Source organism: Mizuhopecten yessoensis, unplaced genomic scaffold, assembly GCF_002113885.1.
Source record: "Mizuhopecten yessoensis strain PY_sf001 unplaced genomic scaffold, ASM211388v2 scaffold11161, whole genome shotgun sequence".
NCBI classification, from domain to species: Eukaryota; Metazoa; Mollusca; class Bivalvia; order Pectinida; family Pectinidae; genus Mizuhopecten; species Mizuhopecten yessoensis.
In genome coordinates, this window is record NW_018408910.1 from 1229599 (window position 1) to 1257071 (window position 27473).

Consider the following 27473-nt stretch of genomic DNA (forward strand, 5'->3'; position numbering starts at 1 on the left):
TGTATCCTACGTACATACCTCCATTAGGATTTAGTGTTATATGGGATTTTACCGTCTATATTACTTCTTTGACCCATATATATAGGAGAACTTACCACATTTACCCATATCACATAACTGATACTGATCCCATCCTAACACAACAATATTGATATGAAATGTGATGTGAATTTAACTATGATAAAGTGTACTTTTAAACTTTTTCCTCTCAAATAGTACATACATTATCTATAGATTTTCTATAATCACTAGAGATAGTGTACAAATTCTCTGTATGTATATGTTCAGTTGAAGTTTTTAGTAATCAAAAAACAAAAAATATGTGTATCGTTGATTTGATATAATAAAATAAAATATTCAGTTAAATGCTTATTTCCTTTCTCTTTCAATTTTCATATCACAAGGGAATCAATACTTCAGTATTTTAAACTTTGGTAATTAGCACTGTAGAACACTGGGGTTAACATCCACAATGTTTTGTCAAGTGCACTTGACACCAAGTTAGTTTGCTCCCAACTGTATGTGTCAAGCACATGAGGCTAACACCCCTACACTACCAGGTCCAGTACACTCTGCCTAATGAGCTATATAGCTATAAAGACCTATATAGCTATATCACGGAATTAGATTATCTAAGTCTGTGGCTATATACACCTATAAATTATAGCTGAATTGAGCTATATTTTCTCAGATTTCAAATTTCATTAAATTAAAGCAAAGTCGCATAAAACAATAAGGTTTATGGTAATGTTGACTACAAACAGCATACAGTGAGATGTTTATTTTCATTTTTCATAAATGTAAAATTACCGATTTTTTTTTACATCATTATTTTTTAAAAAGAATACTTTATATCTAATGTCTTTTGTTATCAACCTAATGATACAATCTTCTTTTAAAAGCGACTTTGTTTCGTTTTCCTTAAAAAAGAAAATCACTTGTAAATAGCTCAAAAGACCTATTCAGATAGGTCAATAGAGCTATTATAGGTCTTTACAGCTATATATATATATAGCTCAATCGGCAGTGTACTGGACCTGTCTACAGTGCAACGCTTTCTAACTGGGGAAACTGTATGTGTATGTATGATGCACTATAACAACGGGTATCCCACAAGTTAAGATATGCCAACACCAGACATGCAAATGTACTGATTTCTGTTCTACTACGAATCAAACCACCGCTGTGAAAACAATGACACTTCTTCCGAATCACTTACCGTTGTCCACCGCCAAACAACTGTCTGCTATGTTTTGACATGTGTTCGAATGTGGCGCCACCTTGTTAGAATACACAGGTACTCGCAGAACGCAACACTCAATTTGATTGGTTGATATTGTCACCTTTGGCTAATCAAAAGCAGCCTTTGTTATGAAGTTAGGAGTATGATCATGTGATGAACAAAATGGCAGACGTCTAAACATAAAACATTTCGAGTAATGTGTTTTAATATTTAGAATTTTCTGTTGTATTAGTTATTGTCAGAACATTTTAAAGCTATGGTTAAGGTTTACAAGTGCCATAATTTCAAGTCCCAAAGTGTTGTTCCTGTTGACGGGGAACCGGTTGCTGTATTTTCATCTAAACATAGAGTCTTTGTAGCAACTCAGCAATGTGTTATCGAGGTTTTTGTACTCGACGAGCAGGATCCTTCTGGGTCAAAATACACAAAAACCAACTCGTTTTCGACGGAGGCACCAATTGAGCAGCTGTTGTATAACGAAACAGGTATTTCTATTGATTGTATTTTGTATCATGCAGTTTCTTCGTTGAGTAACCGGTGCGATTACACAGGTACTGAGCACACATAATATATTCTGTATCTGTATCTGTATATTACTGGAAGACCTCAAATTTGAGTATAAATTCCAGGGTTGGAGGAGTTCGCTCATAGTTATAGTTAACGGCTCAGTCCAAATTTTAGCTGACTACTGTAAGGTTTGACACAATCCATCATAAGGGTAAAATACTTGCATTTGGGTAACAGACTAACAGTTACTGTTTACAGTAACATTCTTCATACCAAAATGGGGAGTTAGGTGAAATGAAACATTTTGAACATAAGCCACAAAACAGTATATCATTCGTTCTACCATTGGTGGTGGGCACGTCTATCAAAAAAAAAATGAATATTTTTTGATAGACGTGCCCACCACCTATGGTTCAACATAATCAAATAAATACAGTACTATTTTGGTAATACAAAATTATGTATGTCGAGGAAATGGACTGAGTCGTTCACCTACAATTAGTTGCTGGTAGCCCATCAGTTTATGATAGAGCCTTGTCTAAAGTTGGAAGTCTAGCCATGTCTTTTGCTATCCTGTGACCAGTCCTAATGTAAGTAATTGTTGTATTCTTGGCAAGGGGATACCTGAACTTCAATACAATCAAAATGGTTAAATACAACTTGTTTGCAATTTGCTCCAAACACATGGTTTATCTGAATTTGAATACAGTGTATCTATTCGATTTCATTCTGTTCTAGGTGGTTATGTTGCAACAAGAGAATGCAAGGTCTCAAGGAAGCAGAAATTTTACTCAGTAAAAATTTATTTGAACTGGAATGTATGCACTGAAGACAGCCGTCCAATAGCACATGTACGTCTGGCAGGTGGAAATCAAAGTGTGAAACCATCTAACAAAGTACCTGAGTGGATGGATGTGATTGACATTCCATGTAAATATGCAGTATCTAGCATATCAACATGCAGCAGGACTGGTAACCTGGCTGTTGCCTCTGAAAATGGGATATATCTATACCATCTGGTGGAAAAAACAGTGCCAAATTCTGACAATACGTTTTTGGATGTTGTACTTTTTCTTCAGTTGGACTGGAGCTTCACTGTGGATCAGATCACTTTGTGTGAGGATTTTGTTGGAGTGTCATCAGAGAAAGAAATCCAAATTGTGCGAATCTTGTACTCCGATAAATCTTTCGGGAGGCTTGCAATTGATGATGCAGAAACAAGTAGAGCAGCTAGAAGTGTCAGTACAGAGAGTTTTAGAATAGCAAACAGAAAGACTTCATCTTCAATCATGAACCCATTGTTTTTAAATGACAAAGACTCATCTGTTGTTAGTCAATTTTCAAATGTAGGATCTCGAAGTTCTTCGACTCCAAGTCCTGCTCTATCTAACTCTTCAGTCACGAAGTCTATAGCAGATTCATTTAGCTGTATTCTAGATGACGAGAACTTTGTTCAATGGAAATTTGAAGACATCGATTTGCCTAGAAATGAACTATCTGGTAAGTATAAAGATTGTGAAGTATAAGAATTAGTCTAAGCCTTTAAAAAAATCAGTGTTAAAAAGTCAGTAGTACTGTACCAATATATACTGGATACCGGAAAATTTTCCTCAGTACAACTTTTGCTCTTCGCCCATGCAATATACTTTCGCCCAGTGCTAATTTCAACCGTCACTTTTCAATACTCACTACTATGTATTTAATGTTGTTTACTTATATTAATTTGATGTTATGATAAATTTGCCATCGCCACAGAGGATGAAAAAGATGAAAATTTGAACTGCTTCAAAAACTTCCTGGAATACAGTAAAAGAAGTAAAACAAATATTTTAGATGCAGGATTACCTGTCAGTTTCGTAAGTCACCCTGTTTTATAAAAAATATTCTTATATCCTACCAAATGATCCGGTGTAGATTTATCCTAATGCCAGTAATTTTTGGCTTTCATTGAAATATATTTTCGATTTTAATAATATTTAACAGGCAATAAAAGACAAGAACTGTTTCGTGACACCAAAACTGTTCATCTAAAGGGACTCACAGATTTAATGTGTAGGGACCTTCTGTTGGCCGACCCACCAAAGATCACAGATCTGAGAGGTAAAACAGAATTTTAAGAATTATCAGAAAATATGCCAATAATAGACAACTAGTTTGAACACTTTAATAAGTTATGTAACTGATAAACAAGAAAGCTATCAGCTGATATGCTTATTTGAACTTCCATATCAATTGTTATTCCCCATATGGTTCTACCAGATGGGATTTCAGGTTTGCACTATCTCTCAAGTAGTGGGGCACTTTGTCTGGGGTATATCTTATATAATCAGCTGCCCTGTGATTGCATCACGTTGTATTCATGTGAGTATATATACATCTTCAATAAGGTTCATCAGTTTGGAAATATGTGATATCAAAGTTTTTACTTTCTACACAAACAATGTACGTATTATACGTGTCGCAACGTTTCAAAACCGACTGGTCCCTTTGTCAAGCTTTGACTGAGTGAGCGATTTGTATTTGTATATTTCTTATGTCACTCAACCCGGGACATTTCGCCTTTTGATAGGGAGCGTATACACACTACATCAGATTGGTTACAGGTCAATGCTCACTCATCAGTCAAAGCTTGACAAATTAGGGACCAGTTGGTCTTGAAAAGTTGTGACACATTTAAAACGTACAGTGTTTGTGTAGAAAGCAAAACTTTGCTATTACATGTGAGTATGCTTCTAAAGATGGCAGAGTTGTGTTCTGAAATCAGGGCTGCATTTTTTTATTGCGATCCAATCGGTTGGACAGGAGTTGTTCATTTATGAAATAAGGTCTGACCTAGTAATCTGATGCTGCTTTCAGATGAGCCTTAACAAAGCAATGGAACCGGATATGTGAAAGGGGCCCAGATCTCCTACTTTATAATAGAGTTCTGACCCTTTGTTCCCAATTTGTCACTTGATATAATAAATAAAAAAGACGTCAAATTATTGTAAAATGATTGGACAGTCTTGGCAAGAAAAATGGATCTATATATGCAGGAGGTGCTTATAAAGGGTGAACATGGAATTTGAAAAACTGAATAAAATCCCATTATTGCTGTATTTAAGTATAAATAATTATTAAATACTATATATTCTTTATTTCGAAATTGTATGGAACAAATTTACAGGTATTGAATTAATCTCAATTTTTTAACAGCCAGTCTTAAAGGTAAGAATATATACTGCATGGTCTAGATCTATAGTTTATTGGTAATATGGTTTAAGCTTGACCTAGAATCTGCATATTTCTATATTTATATGTCATCGTTTCTGTTTTACATTGCCATTGATTCATACAAACATAGAGCTTTCACTGCACCCATGACATTAAGCAATTTCAGAAGTCAAGTATTGTTGTATTTCCGTTACCCCTGAAGACACATTTGAACTCTTCCAATTCAAAGGTTGGAATAGTTCATTATGAAATTGCAGGGGTGAATGCGTTAGATTAAGGTTAGATTAGGGGAGAGACACTTACTCTTTGTAAGGGTAAATACTGAAAGCCTTGACATTTGTGTATTATTGAGTTCCTTGATTCACACAGGTATATACTATATACTTACTATAGCAATGTTGACTTTACATTGTGATAGTGTTGTGAATTCAACAGTTACACTGACTATTTTTATTCATGTGTTCTGATTAAAGACCTGTATAAATTTTAAATCCACAACTATGATATAATATGATCCATTGTATTTTTTATATTTTCATGTCAAAATTAAACCTACAAAATTACTGTGAAATCATTTTTTTGTGGGGCCTAACCTAAATTTCATGGTTTTCCGACAAAACAGCATTTCGTTTAAATTCATAATTTGTGGATGAAGATTACCCACAAAATGAACGAAATTAATAACCCAACAATAATTAAGGTAGTAATGAAAAATCTTCATAAAAAGGGGTATCAAAATAAATCAAACAAAAATTGTTCAAATACTCCCCAAAATTGTCAAATCTTTTTTCATTGGATATGTTTCCTACAGACAATTCACTACTTGTCAGATCCAACATAACACAGAAACATTTAAAGAAGTTTTAGACAATTAACCCAAGAATCCTTGCTGACTAATTATAACAGAGTCAATAATTCAGACAAATATATCTTTTGATCTACCTTTTTGCATGGCTACTTGTTGTCTTTAGTACATGGTTGTGTAGAAATCTGACAACGGCTAAACATGTCTGTTATCAGATGATAACCAGACTGTTAACTGTTTAATATATTTTTATTTGAGCAAAATGTTATTTCCTTCATTTCCATTTTCTTTTTGATGCTAATATATTTCAGAGTACCAGTAGATCTGACAGATTTATTATTTTATTATATATGTACAATACAATACAATAAACTTGATTTAACGTCGGATATTTAAAAACATTTAACATTAGCTATTAAAAGCTATTATTCCGACTGACATAAGTAAAAAGCATCAAATCAAAAAATTACATATATAAAACATTATGAAACAGAAAGTGTTAAAACACAAGTCTCCATTCAAAGTTATAAGCTAAATATATATACATGCATACATATAGCATGACAGTAATTTTTACCATAAAATACATATTAGCATAAAACATGTATACGTTATCGTTTTTGGTTAATATGGGTAATTGCTGGTACTATTTAGACATTCTTTTTTAACATGGTTCCTTTCACATGAAAAACTTGAAAGGTTAGCAAGTATATATATCATGATATTGATGATAAAGCTTCCTGATTGGGTACTGTAAAAACTATACATACATGTACATCAGAAAACATTTAAATACCAATGTCAATCTTTACATACATGAAGATCAATGACTTGCATGCTCATTGTAAATATGGATGTATATATATATGCCTTTTATATTTATGTATATAGTGGTTAACCAACAAGAAGTGGTTGGTTATCATTTAATTTTCAAACTGTACAAAAACACAAAGTTTACCAAGTGTCTTTTACAATTTGAAAATTAACATATGAGAGTTAGAGTTAGATAAACATGAAAATCAACCATCACAAGTTTGGAGACCTTTTTTCTCCCATAACGTTAAGAAATTTTATCTAGAAACCATATTTTTCTCTTTGGAATACATTATTCCTGTTTACAATCTAGGAAACAATTAATTTGCCATGAACTATGATGTTTTAATGGAAGATGACGTCGCAAGGCATTGTTGACATAATTAGAAAATTGACCCAAAAAAGCCAATATATGTTTAGAAAATGTGTTTTCCTGCTACCTGAATGACCCTGTTTTTAGAGTCAATTAATCTTAAAACATTTTTAGACATTCTAGAAAAACAGTTTTAACTGCCCTTGCGATGATATGTATAGATACTTCTTTATTTTACTTTAATCCTTATCAAGGAGGGGGCCACATGACCTTTGGGGATGTCAAGGTCGAGACACTCCTGTATAAACGGTGGAACATACAGGATGTGGATGGAGGCTGGCGTCACATGCAGATGGTACCCACATACCTGGCAAGTAAGTCTTACTCTATACGTAACAGGCAGGGACATAGCTAGCCCTGGTTTGGAGTGGATTTATTTTAGGAGGGGGTCCTGAGGAGAGGGCCTTAGTAGAGAGACAAGTGTTTTTGTTTTGTTTTTGTTTTTGAAAATTTTATGAATTCACCATGTACCAGCATATACATATGTAGTAGGCAGCTACGCGCCTGACAGGTTGAGATGACGGTGATTCCTTTCAGAGTTTGGATGTATCAAGTTAATTGAAATACTAGTACAAGATGCAACAATCTTAGTTTTTTGGGGGAATATTTTTTATATATATATTTATTTATTTTTTAGATTCAATTAGAGGAAATATGTCCGAACTATATGACTTCATTTTGCAGTTTTAGTGATTTTGTTCATCCCACGGAGATAAAAACAATAAATTGTATCCAGGCAGTGTTAACATATATGTCATATACTTAATCCTGTAGGAGATATAAATATATATTATACCACTTCTCGAAAAGAAAGCAAAGGCTGTTTTTTTTCCCACCGAACTAGCTGGGTAACATTAGCTTAATTATTTTGTTGATACATTTCTAGAAAATGAGAGGTTCAGTCTTGCAGACCGAACAGGGACCATTCCTGTCCACTCTTCCACCTTCAGTGACCTAGTGGGCGTGTCCGTGTTGATCAGTGGTGACACCTCCGGGTTCCTGTACAGCTTGTGGCCGCACAACTGTCTCCTGACGGAGTACAAATATACCAAACCCGCCAAACAGGTAACATACTGAACATGAAACTGCATGACATATTTGACCTTATATCTGCTCTGAGCTCTTATCAATGTGGGAAAATTAGGATGACAGCATGAATCTTCAGTTATCATAGAAAATAGCCATAATAGACACTTTTTAAACTCATTCACCCCGACATTTCATAAGGAACAAATCCGACCTTTAAATTAGTAGAGTTCAAATATGTTTTCAGGGGTAAATGAGTTAAGCAAGTGTGTAAAGTAGAGTGTAGGGATAGGTGGCTTTGACCTAAAAAGGATCGGGGGCACTTATAAGGGATTGGGCACTTATAAGGGATTGGGCACTTATACAGGATTGGGTACCTATAAGGGATTGGGTACCTAAGGGATTGGGTACCTATAAGGGATTGGGCACTTATAAAGTAAAATAGGTTTATGATTTGTTAAACAGATACTGTTGACACTATGCTGGTTGGTTGTTACAGATTTGGGCGGAGGGCGAGCTGATGTACGTACTGACAGACAATGGACTCGAAACTTACACCTGTCGAGCGTCTGCTTCAGCCGTGTTCAGCATGGAAGACTATGCCTCACCCACAAAAGTGTGTACAGAGCATCTACAATTTTACAATTAAATTGTACAGTAGTACCTGCAAGATAGTGTCTTAATTAACACACAAATCACTGGGAAGTATAATAACCTGTTTCTCTTACATGTATGTTGAACATATCAGCTTCCATCAAAATATTATCATTGCATTACTCATCCCAAGCAAACGTTCATGTCGCCACATACTCTTCACATTAAAGGAAATAGAACACTCAAAATGGCTACCATGGTGGCCATCTTGAAATCATTGTTATCTCTTTTCACCAATCTATTGACTGTAACTAGTCCTAAATGAAAAACGAGATCGTCCAATATTCAAAATTCTTTTCACTAGAAACAGGTTACCTATACCAATACATTGGAACCTGCTTATTATGATATCCTATTTTCCAGAGAAAATTACCAAAATAACCGATATATCATAATAACCGATCAAGCCGTTTTCGATCGTTTTTATGTTGTCGGAACCGGAAGTGAGATGCGCTATATCAATCAGACTTAGATTGATGTGGAAACATGGAAAATATAAATACAAAAAGATAAATTAATAATTGAAATAATTTGTTCATTGTTATTTATATCAGCGTGTTGGAAAAATTCGAGAAGTTGTCGTTTTGCCGTGGTAATGATCAGTATGAACTGTACTGGTAATAAAACTATGGATATAGATGTTGAAGCTCTATCTTATATTGTCATTGCATTGTTCATCCCAAACAAACATTCATGTCGCCATATACTCTTCACAAATTGCAAAAGATTGTAGTTGGACTTTAAAAAAAATCAGAGCTGTCATGGTGGCCATCTTGCAAATATCATTTTCTGTTTTCAACAATTTTTATCCGTTCTATACTTTAGTGTAGGATTTTTACTCGAAGGGGGGGTTGGGGGATTAGAATTATAAAAATTTAATTTGCAACAATTCATGAAATTATACCTTCATATTACTGGTATGTATTGACTAAGGCAATAGTTTGAAGACAATTTAGGTTTCATCTCACTTTTTTATAAGTTATTTCTACGAGTCCACAATGCCAAATTGAAGGTACTTTGCAGTGACTTTTGCATTTGTAATACTGTAAACCGAAAAAATTTCGCCAAGTCAATCTTTGACCCTTCTCCCATGAAATCAATATTAGCCCAGTGTTAATTTCGCCCTTCACCTTTCATTAGTATGTATATTATGTTGTTAACTTAAATTCGCCGTTACAATAAATTCTCACAGAAACCGAGGGTGAAAATGGCGAAAAATTCAACCACAGCAAAAAATTCCCAGTATACAGTAGGTTGAATCATGATTCATAATTTACCGTGTAAAAAATCATAATGAATTATATTGTGTCAGTTACTTGTGACATCCCAAATAATTTGAAATAACATTGATATTGAAGGTGTTTCCGTCTATCAAACGGGAGGTGTGTCTGTGTGGTATCCACCCATTCATAGGACCGAGGAAACTGACCGTGTCGGACAATCACGTCATCCTCCTGGCAATGATGGACAGTGGGGCAAGGTTTGTTTTGTCAAAGGTTTTGTTTTATTTTTTTATCTACCGTAGATATACTGTTTTCTCGGCAAAGCCTCAGGTTTTACCAAATTTGAAAACCCCTCGGGTGGAATCCTACACCCCTGGGCATGAAAGAGTCTTCTAATAATACATTGGCTTAAATTTTCGCTATTTTGACCAAAAAATAGAAAATTAAATTTACACCTATTATAATTTTGTGGTCTAGACAACTGTATTTTTGTGATGTTTTAGCACTGAGATGGAACACTCGGCATATAAAGTGTCAAATTGTCAAATGTATAGGCTTTATGATAGCATATTTTAATTAACAACAAGTAAGTGTATCTTGTCAAAAAAAATCACCAACAAAACTATTGGATGTGTGATGTAACCCGTTTTCACACATCATTACTCTTAATGTATATGAATTGTCACAACCACATGCATGCTATTTTATTGCTCATTTTTTTGCTTGTTCTTGGGATCATACTGTTTTCGCATAATTCACTCTCGAAATCCCTAAAATGTCTTCCCAGCCAAAACATCCTGCTGTACGGTATTTGATAAAGTCTTAACAGTTCGTTAACTCAAGGTCATCCAGGGTGATAAAGAAGAAAACTGATTAACTCATTCACTCCTTCATGTTGAAACTAGACTTGCCCAGTCTTTGATTTGGTAAGGTTCAAATGGGGATTTAGGGGTGTATGGGTTAATGATAACAGTGCCATTCATTTATCACTATTCCTTCAAAAATGAACTTAATTTGTTCTCTTGTAAATTCCATCTCTGACAATGACCTTGACCTATATCAGAAAGAAACATTGACCTATATCAGAAAGAAACATTCTAATGATCCATGGCCAGCATACAGTATAAAGTTATATTTGATGTTTATTATTTGTACGAATGTCAATGTTGACTTGTGTTGTATAAAAGAAAATAAATGACTTAAAAAATTCATTAACATAACTGATACATTGATATGGCAGAGATATATATATATATACGTATAATCCCATTTTCATGATTGTGCTTATCCTTGATCATCTACTATATTTTTATGGAGTGGCACCTGTCAGTTTTTAGTGGGTCATTGAAAAAATACTGAAGGATCCCCGTACCACTGCCAAAACTGTAACTTAGTGTAGGCATGGCCAGGCACCTTTTTTTGGCAGGGTTATAGCTTTGATAAATCATTAATTAAAAAAAAACCATACCTTGTGGACTTTTAATGAGAAGAGTAAAGATGAAATAAAAACAACATACTCAACAACAGTGTTCAGAATGGAAAAAAGCCAACAGGGTAAAACTGGAATTTGAACACATGACTTCAAATTGTTATGCATGTATATATGTATAGCTATCACTCTAACCAATTGAGCTACCTTTTCAACGGAAGTGTACTGGCCCACCTGTGCTATGGAGGTTACTGTGTATACGAAAAAACGAAGTGCAGTGAGATGGCTTGATCCTTAATTATAATGTATGAGAGAATCAAATGTTGACAATAATGTTGACCATAGTATATGATACAATTTAATTTTCATTTTTCATCCTTTTAGACCAGATGACAATCTCTGGAGTCTGTATGCTCTACAGAAGTTTTCTAATTCAGAGTTGTATAAAGAAATGGTAAGTCTGTCTGAGGGAGTTGTATGCAGGTATAGAAAGTGTACTGTGTGGGTGAGTTGCATGCAGGTATAGAAAATGTACTGTGTGGGGGAGTTGCATGCAGGTATAGAAAGTGTACTGTGTGGGGGAGTTACATGCAGGTATAGAAAGTGTACTGTGTGGGGGAGTTGCATGCATGTATAGAAATTGTACTGGGTGGGTGAGTTGCATGCAGGTATAGAAAATGTACTGTGTGGGGGAGTTGCATGCAGGTATAGAAAGTGTACTGTGTGGGGAAGTTGCATGCATGTATAGAAAGTGTACTGTGTGGGTGAGTTGCATGCAGGTATAGAAAGTGTACTGTGTGAGGGAGTTGCATGCAGGTATAGAAAGTGTACTGTGTGGGGGAGCTGCATGCAGGTATAGAAAGTGTACTGTGGGGGAGTTGTATGCAGGGATAGAAAGTGTACTGTGTGGGGGAGTTACATGCAGGTATAGAAAGTGTACTGTCTGAGGGAGTTGCATGCATGTATAGAAAGTGTACTGTGTGGGGGAGTTACATGCAGGTATAGAAAGTGTACTGTGGGGGGGGAGTTGCATGCAGGTATAGAAATTGTACTGTGGGGGAGTTGTATGCAGGTATAGAAAGTGTACTGTGCGGGGGAGTTGCATGCAGGTATAGAAATTGTACTGTGGGGGAGTTGTATGCAGGGATAGAAAGTGTACTGTGTGGGGGAGCTGCATGCAGGTATAGAAAGTGTACTGTGCGGGGGAGTTGCATGCAGGTATAGAAATTGTACTGTGGGGGAGTTGTATGCAGGTATAGAAAGTGTACTGTGTGGGGGAGTTACATGCAGGTATAGAAAGTGTACTGTGGGGGGGGAGTTGCATGCAGGTATAGAAATTGTACTGTGGGGGAGTTGTATGCAGGTATAGAAAGTGTACTGTGGTGTGGGGGAGTTGCATGCAGGGATAGAAAGTGTACTGTGTGGGGGAGTTGCATGCAAGTATAGAAAGTGTACTGTGTGGGGGAGTTGCATGCAGGTATAGAAAGTGTACTGTGTGGGAGAGTCGCATAAAAAGCATGAACAACAGAAGTATTGGCAAGGTGGGAAATACAATGAGGACTTTATTTATATTGTATTAGAGTAACATATTGTGTAACTCATGTCCATGGCGTCTCATCTCATACCATCTTAACGCGATTCATTGTCACCATACTAGCTACTAGCTTCATATCTGAGCTGATTTCGTCAAGTATGAGAATACCTTGGATGAGTTAATAGTTCAGGGTACTAAGTCATTATCAAGGTCACTGTTGTTATTTATAGGTAAACCAGAGGGCCAATGGAGCATTCTTATCTTAGTGACATGTTTTAGTTTCATTTTATTGTTCATTTCTCAAATCCAAATTCTTGTGAATAACATGTTTGATATCAATTGATAGTGTCCTATGCAAAAAATATTCTGTAATCCATCCTTTTTTGTAATCATCTCAGATAGCCTTCGGGTCACGTTACCAGCAGAAGAACCCCGACACATACCTTAGTCTGTTGGAAGAAGGTCACATGATCCTTCGCAGCGCCATGGTAACAGATCTCCATGGTGACTGTTCTGGGTCACCAAACTCGAGCTCTGACCTACTCCAGGAGTCTGCCGCACTGCTTGGGGAGTTCTATGCCATGTAAGTTATATAGAATAGCTGAAAGAGTACTGTAAATCGATTTAGGTTTATGATGTTTAGGTACCTGCTATAAAGCCCTCATTCCACTGTTTTGTTTTTAGATTTGCAAGCTTGCCTGACTAACTAAGGATCAGTCAGGCAAGCTTGCAAATCTAAAAATAAAACAGTGCATGTGAAAAGGCAAACATTAATCTGCCAAAACTCCCAAAGAAAGTTTGTAGTGATTCATCACAAATTTATATAAAGAGCCGATTCCAAAATGTGTTCCTTAATAAAAGATGCTTTTTAATGTGATATGAAACAATCTCACTATGTCAAACCAGCCATTTGTTTTTAAAATTAATGTAAATGGAGGTGAGAGGTACTTCCAATTTGTAGTTGTGTCTTTTGCCTATCATGGTCGACCAAAGGCGTTACTGTATACTGGATTTTGTTGTTGTTGTTAGGCCTAGGAACATGCAATGGCATCTATGTTTGCCGTACTACCTGATGTCTGGACTTAGTCTGTCTGATATAGTCCGGCAAGCCCTTCAGTATAAACAGCACACCAAAAGTGTAAGTTTCTCAATAACTAATCAGCACACCAAAAGTGTAAATTTTCCAGTATAAACAGCACACTAAAAGTATAAGTTTTCCAGTATAAACAGCACACCAAAAGTGTAAGTTTTTCACTATAAACAGCACACCAAAAGTGTAAGTTTTTCAGTAACTAATCATCACACCAAAAGTGTAAGTTTTCCAGTATAAACAGCACACCAAAAGTGTAAGTATTTCACGATAAACAGCACACCAAAAGTGTAAGTATTTCACGATAAACAGCACACCAAAAGTGTAAGTTTTTCAGTAACTAATCAGCACACCAAAAGTGTAAGTTTTCCAGTATAAACAGCACACTAAAAGTATAAGTTTTACACTAGATACAGCACACCAAAAGTGCTAGTGTAGCAACATAATCAAAATGATAAAAAAGGTAATAGTCGAAGTATTTAACACACAGAATTTTGGGGTCTCCAGTATTATATAAGCACACACAAAATGTATGTCCTCCAGCATAGATAGCATACCAGAATGGTAAATCATTCAGTATTTATGTGATAATGGTAAATCATTCAGTATATATATGATAATGGTAACTTATTCAGTATGTATATGATAATGGTAACTTATTCAGTATATATATGATAATGGTAACTTATTCAGTATGTAGATGATAATGATAACTTATTCAGTATGTAGTATATGATAAAGGACAGGTATCAGCCTAGTGTTTGTCCATGCTTTTTTTTTTACCTGAGACCTATCAAATAGCTAGTTGCATGACTTCAATTTTGCTATGACATATTCTGGGAGTGGAGAGAGCGAAAGTGAGCGTAACCCCTGGAGTATCGATGATATACGTATCCCTGACTTCCGGATATTGTCAGTAACTCATCAAAATATCTAATTGTATTACAGACCTCGGCCTACTGTTACGGACAAGGCTTTCTCTACTACCTCAACTACGTTCTCTTCCAAGACGAGGAACCATTTCAACTGAAAGAGGTTTGGCTCTGCATGTAGTATTCTGTATATAATGAATACAATGCTGATTAATCAATTATTTATATTAACTTTATTTTACAGCATTTATGAAACAATTTATTTCAACTTATATTAATCACTCTTGTTGGCCCAGATGTCAGGGGGGGGGGGGGGGGGGGGGGGGAGGGGGTATATGGGAGGAAAAGTTATGTGCTTGGGCAGGTGACCTCATACCTTTTCATGTAAATCAGGGAATCAAACCCTGGAAGCCTTGGTGGAAGGCAAGTGAGTTATCCACTGCACCACCTGACCACCCTACAAACTTTTTGTAATACACATGTACTGAATAATAATTTGACAGAAGTTTATTTAAAAGGACTTTAACCTGGTATAGCCCATAGTTTTAACTCCAGAGACTGACTTAAGGGGCTTCCAAAGATATACTTTTTACTTTCTGATTTCAACTAAAATAATGGTAGGGAGAAAGGACACTTTGAGATATTGGGGAGAATTTCAATTTTCCAAATTTTACACATAAGAGTTTATTATTTCTATAATATACATTGTACAATACCATATCAACTCATTCACCCCTGAAGACACATTTGAACCCTCCCAGGGGTGAATGAGTTAACTTTGAATGATATGTAATTACTCTTTTGTCATTTATCTTCACCTCTGAAATGCTTATTATAGACGAGACTAAGGTCATTTAATCAATTAAGTTTTTAGCAAATGTTGATATAAAGTCCTATAACACACATTGATAATGGTGACAATCTTAATTAAGCCGGCAGTGCTTTATGTAAGTTTGTCAGCAATAGAAATGTGTGTTATAGGACCATAACAATATTTGCTTAAATATTCATTATTTATATTTACATTTTGATAGAGTAGTTATGCTTTATTTAGTTATTTCCAACAGTTCTTTGAACAGCAAATTAAGTGTTGACAACAGTGAAATTGATGACGTCACAATAGAGATAAATGATGTTACAATTACAAATGTTGTTTTAGCCTCACAACAACATTTGCCTTCTCAATGCATTGCAATGGAAGGATGCAGAGCAAATGTAAATGTATTAAAATAATTGTATTCATATTAACAGGAGGAAGGAGACACAGTATTGGATGTCTGTGCTGAGGCAGTGCCTGACAAACTATCACGGATTATCCTGTTCTCACGTCTTCAAACTTACACCCAAGGTATGTTACACCATAAAGTTGTCTCCATTGCAATAGTTGGCCTACCCTTGGTTATGACATATAATATACCGCGGTAATATGATATATACAACATTTGATATAGCGCCCTATCTAGCTAGATTAAGCCCCTCTAAAGCGCCTTACAGTACATAGATATACAATTAATACAATTAGCATGTACATTCATCAATACAATTTTTGATGAATTCGCAGGAGCTGCCTTATCAGACGCTAACCACTAGTCCTATGCCACCTTGCTAATATTTCCCAAATGTGTATATGATCAAGTATGATCTATAGTTTTCAGAGAGTAGACACTGTCTGTGATTATACATGTTACTTTTGTTGCTGTAGAGAAGACCCTTAGCCTTCTGAAGCATGTCTTACAACAGAAATACAAACCAGATGAGGCTAAAAGGTGAGTAATGATAAAAATAATAATTCGAGGTTTTCGTATACATTGTACAACTTTTTCACAACATAGTTCGTAGGTCGTCTCAAAGTGGTTCACAAATTATTATCCATGGTTATATAGGGCCTTTGCAACCAGCGAATATCTTTATCAACTCCCTGGGGAGCATACAGCTGTTGCTGCCATTTCAATGCTCACAGCTAGCATTCAACAATTCTAGCACTGCCCAACCACATACTCATTTACAGCTGAGTAGACTGGAACAAGCAGAGTAAAGTATCTTGTTCAAAGATACAACACAGTATATAAGAACCTTGAATTATTATCATTAAAAAGCTTATAAGGCTGTCTAATTAATTATTTAGATTTCCTTTCCCAGCCTTCAGTGTACATACTAATGATCTTACATCAAACACCTGGAAATTAAGCTATGCAATTCAACTTTTTCCATTATTAATACACAAGTTCAAGTAAAAGATATAAAATTAAGGTGAAGTCAATTTTTTAAAGTACAGTACCAGTAAAAAGATTACTGTCTACTCCCAAGTTTTAGCTCAGTCAAACGTTCGCCCATCGCCCATGAAATCAATTTTCATCCTTTGTTAAATAATTTCATCCTTTACATTTAATTACTCTGTATATTAAGTTGTTTGCTTACATTCGCTGTAATGATTAATTGACCGTCATTACAGAGGGCAAAAAAGGCAAAAATTAAACTGCAGCAAAAATTTCCCTGATTACGTACATTATTTGAATGGAATTTTTTTTTATCATGGAAATGATCAAAATATCCATGGATGTTATTCTGATTTATAGATAATTCATAATTTAATATTCAACCTTAATAAGATATCTTGTAGAGTGGTATTTAACTGTATTTAACCGGGTTTTGTTTGTTGCAGCGGTACAGATATGCTGGCTCTTTCGTTGCTACACCTAAAGTCATGTGACCCCGAGTCCGCCCGCCTGGCTCTCGCCGCTGTCAGTCAGGTAATATAAGTGTGGAGACAAAGGGGCCTATTAACTCATTCACCCCTGAAAACACATTTGAACTCTTCCTATTCAAAGGCTGAAATAGTTCCTTATGAAATTTCAGGGGTGAGTGAGTTAAGCTGTTATATATACTACATTAAAAAATCTTTAAAGTTTGTAAAATAGAATTGTATGCTGTAGAAAAAGATTTTTTTAGAGAAATTATTCTCCAGAATTAAAAATGCATGTGTAGTAATGAAAAGAAGTTAAGAAAAGAAGTTAAGAGGACTTCAAATGTCAAAAAAATGCAAGTCAAAGCAAATTATTTTTAAAATCAGTATTTATTTAATTATTTTTGAAAAAAAGTTGTGACCTGAAAGAATCTGGTAAGGTCTATTTAACCTGAATTTCGCATAGACATGCATGTTGTCCATTAGACCTTGACGTCTTCAGCTTTCATTCACACATTTGGTTTTATCAATAGTTATAGCATCACAGTAGTCAAAATCAGCGGTAACAGCCCCCCCCCCCTCCCACAAGGGAATTATGTTTATTTATAAAAACTATAATTTTAGAACTGATTTGAACACATGAGCATTATGTTGCATAAAGAATTGATAAAACAAACCTTTTCACAACCAGATGGAGCTGAGACAATTCTGTGTGAACCACCACCAACTGTTACATGAGGATTTCCAACAGTTATCTCCCCTGTCACAGGTCAGTGTGTTATATCGGAGGAGTGCATTCACACTTTAAAATCCTGATTAAAGATTTTGGACACTGCCAATTTAATCTAACAGAAGTCACTGTTAATTCAATAGAGGTCACTGTTAGTTCAATAGAGGTCACTTTCAGTCTAATAGAGGTCACTGTTAATATAATATAGGTCACTTGTAATCTAACAAAGGTCACTGTTAATTCAATAGAGGTCATTTTCAATCTAATAGAGGTCAAGTTTAATAGAGGTGACTGTCAATTCAATGGAGGTCACTGTCAATTCAATGGAGGTCACTGTCAATTCAATAGAGGTCAATGTCGATCGAATTGGAATCACTATCAATTAAGTCAAGGTCACTCTGTAATAGAATTCACTGTTTATGTAATAAAGGTCACATTTAATTAAAAATGGTGACTGTCAATGTAGGTGTTTACTGTCAATCCAGTAGTTGTAATTTTTGGTGTTCAGTGTTAATAGTCATGGTGATGTATTTTCTGTATACAAATTTACTCTTACAGCTTGAAAAGCAACATGTAAAATTTAGTCAGTGAGGCTAGTAGTTTCCAATTTTACTCCTATAACCAAATATTATTCAATATGAAGAAAAACATCAAATTTTGACATGTCAGTTGAGCTAGTGGTTTTAAGAACTACTAGTCAAGCTAGAGATTTCATTAGTCTCAGACTATCGGGCTACCCTTATTATCTAGCCCTGATTATAAAATGAACTATGTTTGATTGTCTGGTACAGTATATATGTGTTTTTATGATCAACTCACTATTTTTTTATTATTATTATGACAGCTGATGCGTAGACACTGCCCGGAGGTACTAATACAGTGTCTTATAGCTCTACATGACATCGGGACCATCCCATTGGATCTGGCCATCAAACTTCTACAGGTAAAACATAGATGTCTGTGTATTTCCAGACATACAGTGTGAGATTGACTTTTCTCACAACTCTGACAGAGATACCCCATGTCATACCCCTTGCTAGATTTGTCTGTCTCCTCCCTTCTGTCTGGTACCTTTGTGGGACATTTCATGGAATTTTTACACAGTGATGTATATATCTGCATTATTTACTGCTTGAAAGTTACAACCTGCATTAAAAATAGTATGTTTTGTTGTTATTGTCTCGCCACGATGAAGTTGCAGAAGCGAGACTAAGGTGTTGCTTTTCCGGCAACAGCGGCTGAGTCCACATTAAGTTTTTGCATTTATGTAAGTTTCACTGAAAGTATAACTGCTACAACAACCAAACTTGGACCATAGATGCATCGTAGGTAGTACATCTCAACCCATGCATCTTATGCTGGATGCGGCCTACCTTTCATGGTCCATTGACTTTGTCAGCATCTCCATCAACATTAAGGTTTTGCGTTCAAGTTAGTTTCTCTGATATGCGCATTTATGGCCAAGGCAGGGCACAGGCGAGACATATCAATCCAAATGGCTTGTGTATATTGATTTGATTGCTGATGTTGTAGTTAAAACATAATCTACACAGTGAAATAAGTTATCTTCTTTGTAAAGATTAAGTACTTTTTTTACGCTTAAGCATTCAAATATAGCTTTTAGTACTGTAGAGGCAATATTTATTTGAGGCCTCAGACTGGATACTTATAGTCTTTAGCGAAATTAAATACCTTTTTTGAAGTAAAAGTGCTAAGATTTTGTAACATCCCAACCTCGGCTTATGCCTCGTTTGGGAATATGTTACAAAATCTTAGCCCTCAACCGATCTCGCTCAATTACAGGTGATAGATTATATTATTCTTCCGAAATTCATTTGGGAAAAATTAAATCTTGTCTTTTCCTTCCATTGGAAAAGACACTTCACTTAAGCTATTATTCTGGAAATGTCTCCAATGTGTTATCAATTTATGCAGCATAACCATGGTAATGACATCAATATATTCGTTAAAACTTAATGCTAATGTCAAAAATCTCACCCTTGGATTGAGATTTCTTTATCTACATCACATAGGCATGATATATTGTTGTAGTCTTGTCTTCATCCCATAGGAGTAATAGATTGTATTAGACTTGTCTACATCCCATAGGAGTGATAGATTGTTTTAGACTTGTCTACATCGCATAGGAGTGATAGATTGTATTAGACTTGGCTACATCCCATAGGAGTGATAGATTGTTTTAGACTTGTCTACATCGCATAGGAGTGATAGATTGTATTAGACTTGGCTACATCCCATAGGAGTGATAGATTGTTTTAGACTTGTCTACATCGCATAGGAGTGATAGATTGTATTAGACTTCATAGGAGTGATAGATTGTATTAGACTTGGCTACATCCCATAGGAGTGATAGATTGTTTTAGACTTGTCTACATCGCATAGGAGTGATAGATTGTATTAGACTTTCTACATGCCATAGGAGTGATAGATTGTATTAGACTTCATAGGAGTGATAGATTGTATTAGACTCGTCTACATCCCATAGGAGTGATGGATTGTATTCGACTTGTCTACATCCCATAGGAGTGATGGCTTGTATTAGACTTGTCTACATCCCATATGAGTGATGGATTGTATTATACTTGTCTACATCCCATAGTAGTGATAGATTGTATTAGGCTTGTCTACATCCCATAGGAGTGATAGATTGAATTAGACTTGTCTACATCCCATAGGAGAGATAGATTGTATTAGTCTTGTCTACATCCCATATGAGTGATGGATTGTATTAGGGAGTAATAGATTGTATTAGACTTGTCTACATCTGTATTAGACTTGTCTACATCCCATAGAAGTGATAGATTGTATTAGACCTGTCTACATCCCATAGGAGAAATAGATTGTATTAGACTTGTCTACATCCAATAGAAGTGATTGGTTGTATTAGACTTGTATACCTCCCATAGGAGTGATAGATTGTATTAGGCTTGTCTACATCCCATAGGAGTGATGGTTTGTATTAGACTTGTCTACATCCCATATGAGTGATGGATTGTATTAGGGAGTAATAGATTGTATTAGACTTGTCTACATCCAATAGAAGTGATTGGTTGTATTAGACTTGTATACCTCCCATAGGAGTGATAGATTGTATTAGGCTTGTCTACATCCCATAGGAGTGATGGTTTGTATTAGACTTGTCTACATCCCATAGGGGTGATGGATTGTATTAGACTTGTCTACCTCCCATAGGAGTGATAGATTGTATTAGTCTTGTCTACATCCCATACGAGTGATGGATTGTATTAGACTTGTCTACCTCCCATAGGAGTGATAGATTGTATTAGACTTGGCTACATCCCATAGGAGTGATAGATTGTAGTAGACTTGTCTACATCCCATAGGAGTGATGGCTTGTATTAGACTTGTCTACATCCCATACATCCCATAGGAGTGATAGATTGTATTAGGCTTGTCTACATCCCATAGGAGTGATGGACTGTATTAGACTTGTCTACATCCCATAGGGGGGATGGATTGTATTAGACTTGTCTACATCCCATACATCCCATAGGAGTGATAGATTGTATTAGACTTTCTACATGCCATAGGAGTGATAGATTGTATTAGACTTGGCTACATCCCATAGGAGTGATAGATTGTTTTTGGCGTGTCTACATCCCATAGGAGTGATAGATTTATTAGTGATGGATTGTATTAGACTTGTCTACATCCCATAGGAGTGATGAATTGTATTAGACTTGTCTACATCCCATAGGAGTGATAGATTGTATTAGTCTTGTCTACATCCCATATGAGTGATGGATTGTATTAGACTTGTCTACATCCCATAGTAGTGATAGATTGTATTAGACTTGTCTACATCCCATAGGAGTGATGGATTGTATTAGACTTATCTATCACCCCTATGGGATGTAGACAAGTCTAATACAATCCATCACTCGTATGGGATGTAGACAAGACTAATACAATCTATCACTCCTATGGGATATAGACAAGTCTAATACAATCCATCACTCGTATGGGATGTAGACAAGACTAATACAATCTATCACTCCTATGGGATGTAAACAAGACTAATACAATCCATCACTCCTATGGGATGTAGACAGGCCTAATACAATCCATCACTCCTATGGGATGTAGACAAGCCTAATACAATCTATCACTACTATGGGATGTAGACAAGTATAATACAATCCATCACTCATATGGGATGTAGACAAGTCTAATACAATTCATCACTCCTATGGGATGCAGACAAGTCTAATACAATCCATCACTTCTATGGATTGTATTAGACTTGTCTACATCCCATAGTAGTGATAGATTGTATTAGGCTTGTCTACATCCCATAGGAGTGATGGATTGTATTAGACCTGTCTACATCCCATAGGAGTGATGGATTGTATTAGACTTGTTTACATCCCATAGGAGTGATAGATTGTATTAGACTTGTCTACATCCCATAGGAGTGATAGATTGTATTAGACTTGTCTACATCCCATAGGAGTGATAGATTGTATTAGACTTCATTACATCCCATAGAAGTGATAGATTGTATTAGACTTGTCTACATCCCATAGGAGTGATAGATTGTATTAGACTTGTCTACATCCCATAGGAGTGATAGATTTATTAGGCTATGATACCGTATCTTTACATTTATTCATCTTGTTGCAAGTAAATCAGTAGACATTCAATTGTTAGAGCATTGATATAAAGGATCCCCATACCACTGCCAAGATCTCTTAAGTATTGGAAAGTGTTTTATCTGGCATGACTATAGTTTTGATAAATGATTTCTGAAACGAGAACCAAACCTTGCGGGACTTTTATTAGAAATGATAAAGATGAAATAAACAAAACATGATAAACAACGGTGTTCTGAGTGTAACACAATCGGTGGGGATTGACCAGGATTCGTACCCTGAACATCAGATTGTGATACCATTGCTCTAACTAAATGATCTACCTGCAGGACAATGTAAGTGTACAGGCCCAACCGTGCTACAGATAAATCCACACACAAGTTAAGGGGAGGATACTGTATATAGGAAAAAGGAACAACCACAATACAGTGGGACAAGAATCATTAATTATCAAAATATGTAATAACTGTCCCAATGGATATATTTATAAATTTGAACTATTTTCAGGGACCCAGTGGGTACGAGGAGATACATCAGAATGCACATCTGAAAGAATACCTGGAGCTGCTCATTAATGGTGGGTAGGAATAAATTTCACATTGTAATGCCCCCGTCATTTTATAGGGGGGAGGGATTCAGAGGTAAGGATATAGTGATGCCTATGTTTATCCCATCCCATGATGTCCCTTCTTGTTCTGTTCTGTATGTTTTGTGTTGTAAAACAAAACAAAATGTCTTAAAGGGTATTTCGTAGTGACCATTTTTGACAAAATTACTGTCTGAGAGGGTATTCCTGTGACCATTTTTGACAAAATGAAGGTCCGAGAGGATATTCAAGTGACTTGACAAAATTACTGTCCGAGAGGGTATAACAGTGACCCTATTTGACAAAATGACAGTATAATTAAAACCAGTTTCAGCTCTTCTTCTTCCTGTTGGTAAAGGGCGTCGCCAGTTTTGACATTTATGCCAGTATCTTGTTAGGTAGTGCATAGTGTGAAGACATATGTACCGTAATGTTATTGTAATTTTAAAGTGGTTAGGGTAAAAGAGGGTAAAAACTGTATAAGTATATTTGTGTAGGAGTTAGGACTTAGAAGAACTAGGTATTCGTAGGGGACATGGGCCTTGAAGTCCTTTAATTTAATGTTGGGTGTTGTACTGCTGCTAACGGTAGGAGGTTCCATTGAGTAATCATTGATGGTGTGTGGGAAACATGAGTAGTTGTATGTGTCTTTGGTAGCAGTAATGTGTCTGTAGGTGTAGGGGTGTGCATGTCATGTTCTTAGGTCTGTTGGTATGAGGAGGATGCTAGGGTTGACGTCTATTGCTACGTGATGTTGTATAATGAATCTGAAGCTGTTCTATGTAATTAATTCAATTTTAGCAAAAAGCAGGGTAAGACATCTGCTTATTTCAAACGTTAACATATGTAGATGAAAAATAAGAAGACTTTTAACTCATTCACCCCTGTTTCATAATGAACTATTCCAGCCTTTGAATTGGAAGAGTTCAAATGTGTCTTCAGGGGTTAATCATGAGTTAAGCTTGACATGTAAACTTTTTTCCCTTTTACTGTTCAGATTGGTTTGAACCAGGAATGAATTCAGAAATCTGTAATTTGACATAATACTCAGTAAAATGTAGTAATTTTGACATTTCAGATGAACAAAGAAAGTATGTTTTTGAAGATGCTGTGGTAAGTACATTTACATGTATACTACTGGTATTTACATTTTCGTTACAGTAAATTGTATTTGCATAAGACTACATGGTTATAGAAAGACAAAACATTGATTTACTTCAATTTTAAATTATGATTGACAGTTTTGAAACTATGATTTTCTGATAATCTGTCAAAATAATTGATGTCACAATTTTTGTGCTTCCACAACCTAGGGTACATTCGCTTATCCCAGTTGAAAACAATACGTGTAGCGCAGACATTTTCTACGATAAACGAACGCACTTGGACCGTTCTATAAGCAGAGCTAAAAATCCACAGTTTCGGAGAATAAAAAAACATGTATCAAAATAAATATGCCCTTTCATCCGTCCACTGAATTGCATAACGTATCTTAAAAACTACAGGTGACTTGACATTTTTTTAGAAAGAAATTGGCAATAGTCAGCATTTTAGTTTCGGTCAGATACGTCTGGACCCCTCAATCTACACGTGCCAAATTTTCCTGAGGTCAGCCTCGGTTCAGATCTTTGCCTGTTGTTTTCTTTACAGGTTCAACCGTTTCAACCGGATACGCGAATGTACCCCTAGTGGAGGGGGCTAAAAGAGAGGCCTTAGCTAGGAACTCTTCTGTAAAGGAGATACAAAAATGTATATTAGTATCCCAATGAGCCCTTACCTAAAACACTTTTAAAATTAAATGACTTTCATTAAACTCCTCAAGCAAATTGTTGAGTAATCACATCTTTCCATTACAGGTGCTCCTCTGTGAGATCTACATCAAGTGCCTAGTCCAGTGGCGTCCTCCTTGTGCCTCTTTACTGGTCAGTCCGGTCAGCTCAGCCATTGGACACCTGGTCAGTAGTTCACAAAAGAGCATAAAATCTGTAGCCTTATTCTATGTAATATGTATGGTACATCATGTAATACTGTATACCGGGAAATTTTCCCGGCAGTTAAATTTTTTGGCTTTTTTTGCCACCATAATGAGGGTGAATTTATAATACAGCGAATATTAGCAAATTCATACAAGTTGTTACAACATAATATGCATAGAAATTAAATGTGAAGGGTAAAATTCACACTGGGCGAATGTTGATTATTCTGGCGAAGGGTGAAAGTTTGATTGGGCAAACGTTTTCCTGATATGGAGTATTTACTGGTAGTAAAAGTGAGAAATACTGACATGTTTACATGTACCATAATAAATGAGACTGCATCTTGTCAGAGAAGAAAATTTTAACTGAAGCTTTGCTGTAGGTCTCACATCTGTAGGTCTCACATTAATTCTGGGGCAATAACTTTCATAAACATTGATGAGATTTAGTCAAACTTGGTTTATACTTTCATAATGGCAAAGCTAAAGCCACTCACAATGTAGCAGAACTGGACTGAGTCAATCGTTAGCGACCAGGTCGCTCAATTGGTAGTGCGTTCTAGAGTTCAAAAGTCTCGGGTTTGAACCTTGGTCTGGCTGTACATTTTTCTGCGCCTGTTACATTCGGTGCTTGTGTCGTGACCAACCCTTGTTCAAGTACTAGGTGAATGTTTGACAAGGGGATACCTGAACCTAGGATATAAATGGTTGTGTCCCTAGGGTCAGTCCTACTACATCAGTGGAGGACATAAACAAATTGAAACAAACTTCTAAAAAGTGTTTGAAATTGAAATTGAAAAACAAATTCAACCTTATATATCAAAGTATCGTAATTAATAGATACATTTTTGTTCTCTTTCATTATATGACCTCAATATGTGTTGTAAGGGTATATAGGATCCCTGTCCCAATACAGACAAATCACTGGAGAATTCCAAATTTTTCCCATGCATACAGTTACCTCCCTTTAACTCATTTTTTATATTAACTGTATTACAACTTGTCCAGGGTAGCTCACTCAGAGGTCCAGGGTTCGCATCCTGATCTGACTCCTTTGCATTTTTATACTCAGAACAATGTTGTTGATTTTTTTTCTCAAATTATCTTTAAAATATTTTGTTAAAGATGGGCAAGGTGTTATTTTCTTTTCAGAAAAAAAGGTTTAAAGTACAAGTTACATTTTTTGGCGTCGGTACAGGGATGCTAAGATTAAAACTTAAACTCGTTATTTTTATTTTCAGCCAAAAGGGGATGGTCATTTTGGTCAGCGATATGCCTGGCTTGACCACATACCTCCTCTACAGGGATCCAAGTCCATCAGACAGCCGTGCCAGTACACAATCACGACCCACCCCACCTCAGCGCGGCGCTCCGGGGCTACACCTTGTACACAGGTCAAGGCCAACATTTCCTGTTCCTGTTTCAGATGTCGCGAGGACTTACTCAAGTTACAGGTGTGTATATGCTCAAATTACAGGCATGTATTTCATAACTTCTTCATCAGGTGGGTAAACCTAGATTGTATACATGCAGGTTCAATCACAGCCGATGAACTGTTTATGTATATATGATGCTTCAATTTTATGGTCAATTTGTGCATGCTTTGCACTTTTGTGAAGATACACTTTTACAGGTCATTTTTTATGATGCATTTTGTAGGTTTTGTTTTATTTTGTTAGGTCACCTGAGCTTTGCTCAAGTGACCTATTCCAATCGCTTTTCGTCCGTCGTCGTCCGTCGTGCGTCGTGCGTAAACTTTTACATTTTAAACTTCTTCTCAAGAACCAGTGGATGGATTTTTTTCAAACTTGGTCAGAATCATCCTCGGTAGATGAGGCTTCAAAATTGTAAAATTGGGATTCCTACCCCAACCCCTGGGGCCAGGGCGGGGCCCGAAAGGGAAAATTAACCAATATTTCAAAAATCTTCTTCTCCAGACTCAGAGGTACTACACTCATTTTCTCTACGTAGAAAGAAAGATCATCAGGGGCTTTACTTAAATTGTAAATTTCAGGACCCCCGAGCTATCCGTTCTCCCTTGGGGAGGGGGTAAAGTTTACTATAGTTTATATAGGGAAATAAC

The 27473-nt window shown here is 36.0% G+C and overlaps 2 protein-coding genes across 8 annotated transcripts in view; one reads left to right on the plus strand and one right to left on the minus strand.

Moving 5' to 3' along the window:
- LOC110467141 (voltage-gated potassium channel subunit beta-2-like) overlaps nt 1-1291 on the minus strand; it is a 79857-nt gene extending 78566 nt beyond the window's left edge. For all 6 annotated transcript variants that reach the window (XR_002464816.1, XM_021524084.1, XM_021524083.1 and 3 more), the window contains exon 1: nt 1220-1291. The gene's annotated coding sequence lies outside the window, so the exon portion shown is untranslated. The remainder of the gene's footprint in view (nt 1-1219) is intronic.
- Nucleotides 1292-1343: 52 nt separating this feature from the next.
- Nucleotides 1344-27473, plus strand: part of LOC110467140 (Hermansky-Pudlak syndrome 3 protein-like) — a 30254-nt gene continuing 4124 nt past the window's right edge. The window contains exons 1-21 of one of the 2 annotated variants that reach the window (XM_021524079.1): nt 1344-1728; nt 2489-3250; nt 3734-3850; nt 4946-4957; nt 7149-7268; nt 7841-8019; nt 8480-8596; nt 9993-10114; nt 11671-11740; nt 13219-13403; nt 13850-13958; nt 14859-14945; nt 16034-16130; nt 16485-16548; nt 17445-17532; nt 18157-18234; nt 19040-19138; nt 23337-23406; nt 24494-24528; nt 25272-25370; nt 26632-26844. In XM_021524079.1, the coding sequence (XP_021379754.1) occupies nt 1500-1728; nt 2489-3250; nt 3734-3850; nt 4946-4957; nt 7149-7268; nt 7841-8019; nt 8480-8596; nt 9993-10114; nt 11671-11740; nt 13219-13403; nt 13850-13958; nt 14859-14945; nt 16034-16130; nt 16485-16548; nt 17445-17532; nt 18157-18234; nt 19040-19138; nt 23337-23406; nt 24494-24528; nt 25272-25370; nt 26632-26844 (2952 nt within the window). In that variant the 5' untranslated portion in view covers nt 1344-1499. The remainder of the gene's footprint in view (nt 1729-2488; nt 3251-3733; nt 3851-4945; nt 4958-7148; nt 7269-7840; nt 8020-8479; nt 8597-9992; nt 10115-11670; nt 11741-13218; nt 13404-13849; nt 13959-14858; nt 14946-16033; nt 16131-16484; nt 16549-17444; nt 17533-18156; nt 18235-19039; nt 19139-23336; nt 23407-24493; nt 24529-25271; nt 25371-26631; nt 26845-27473) is intronic. The other variant, XM_021524080.1, reaches the window with a different exon arrangement.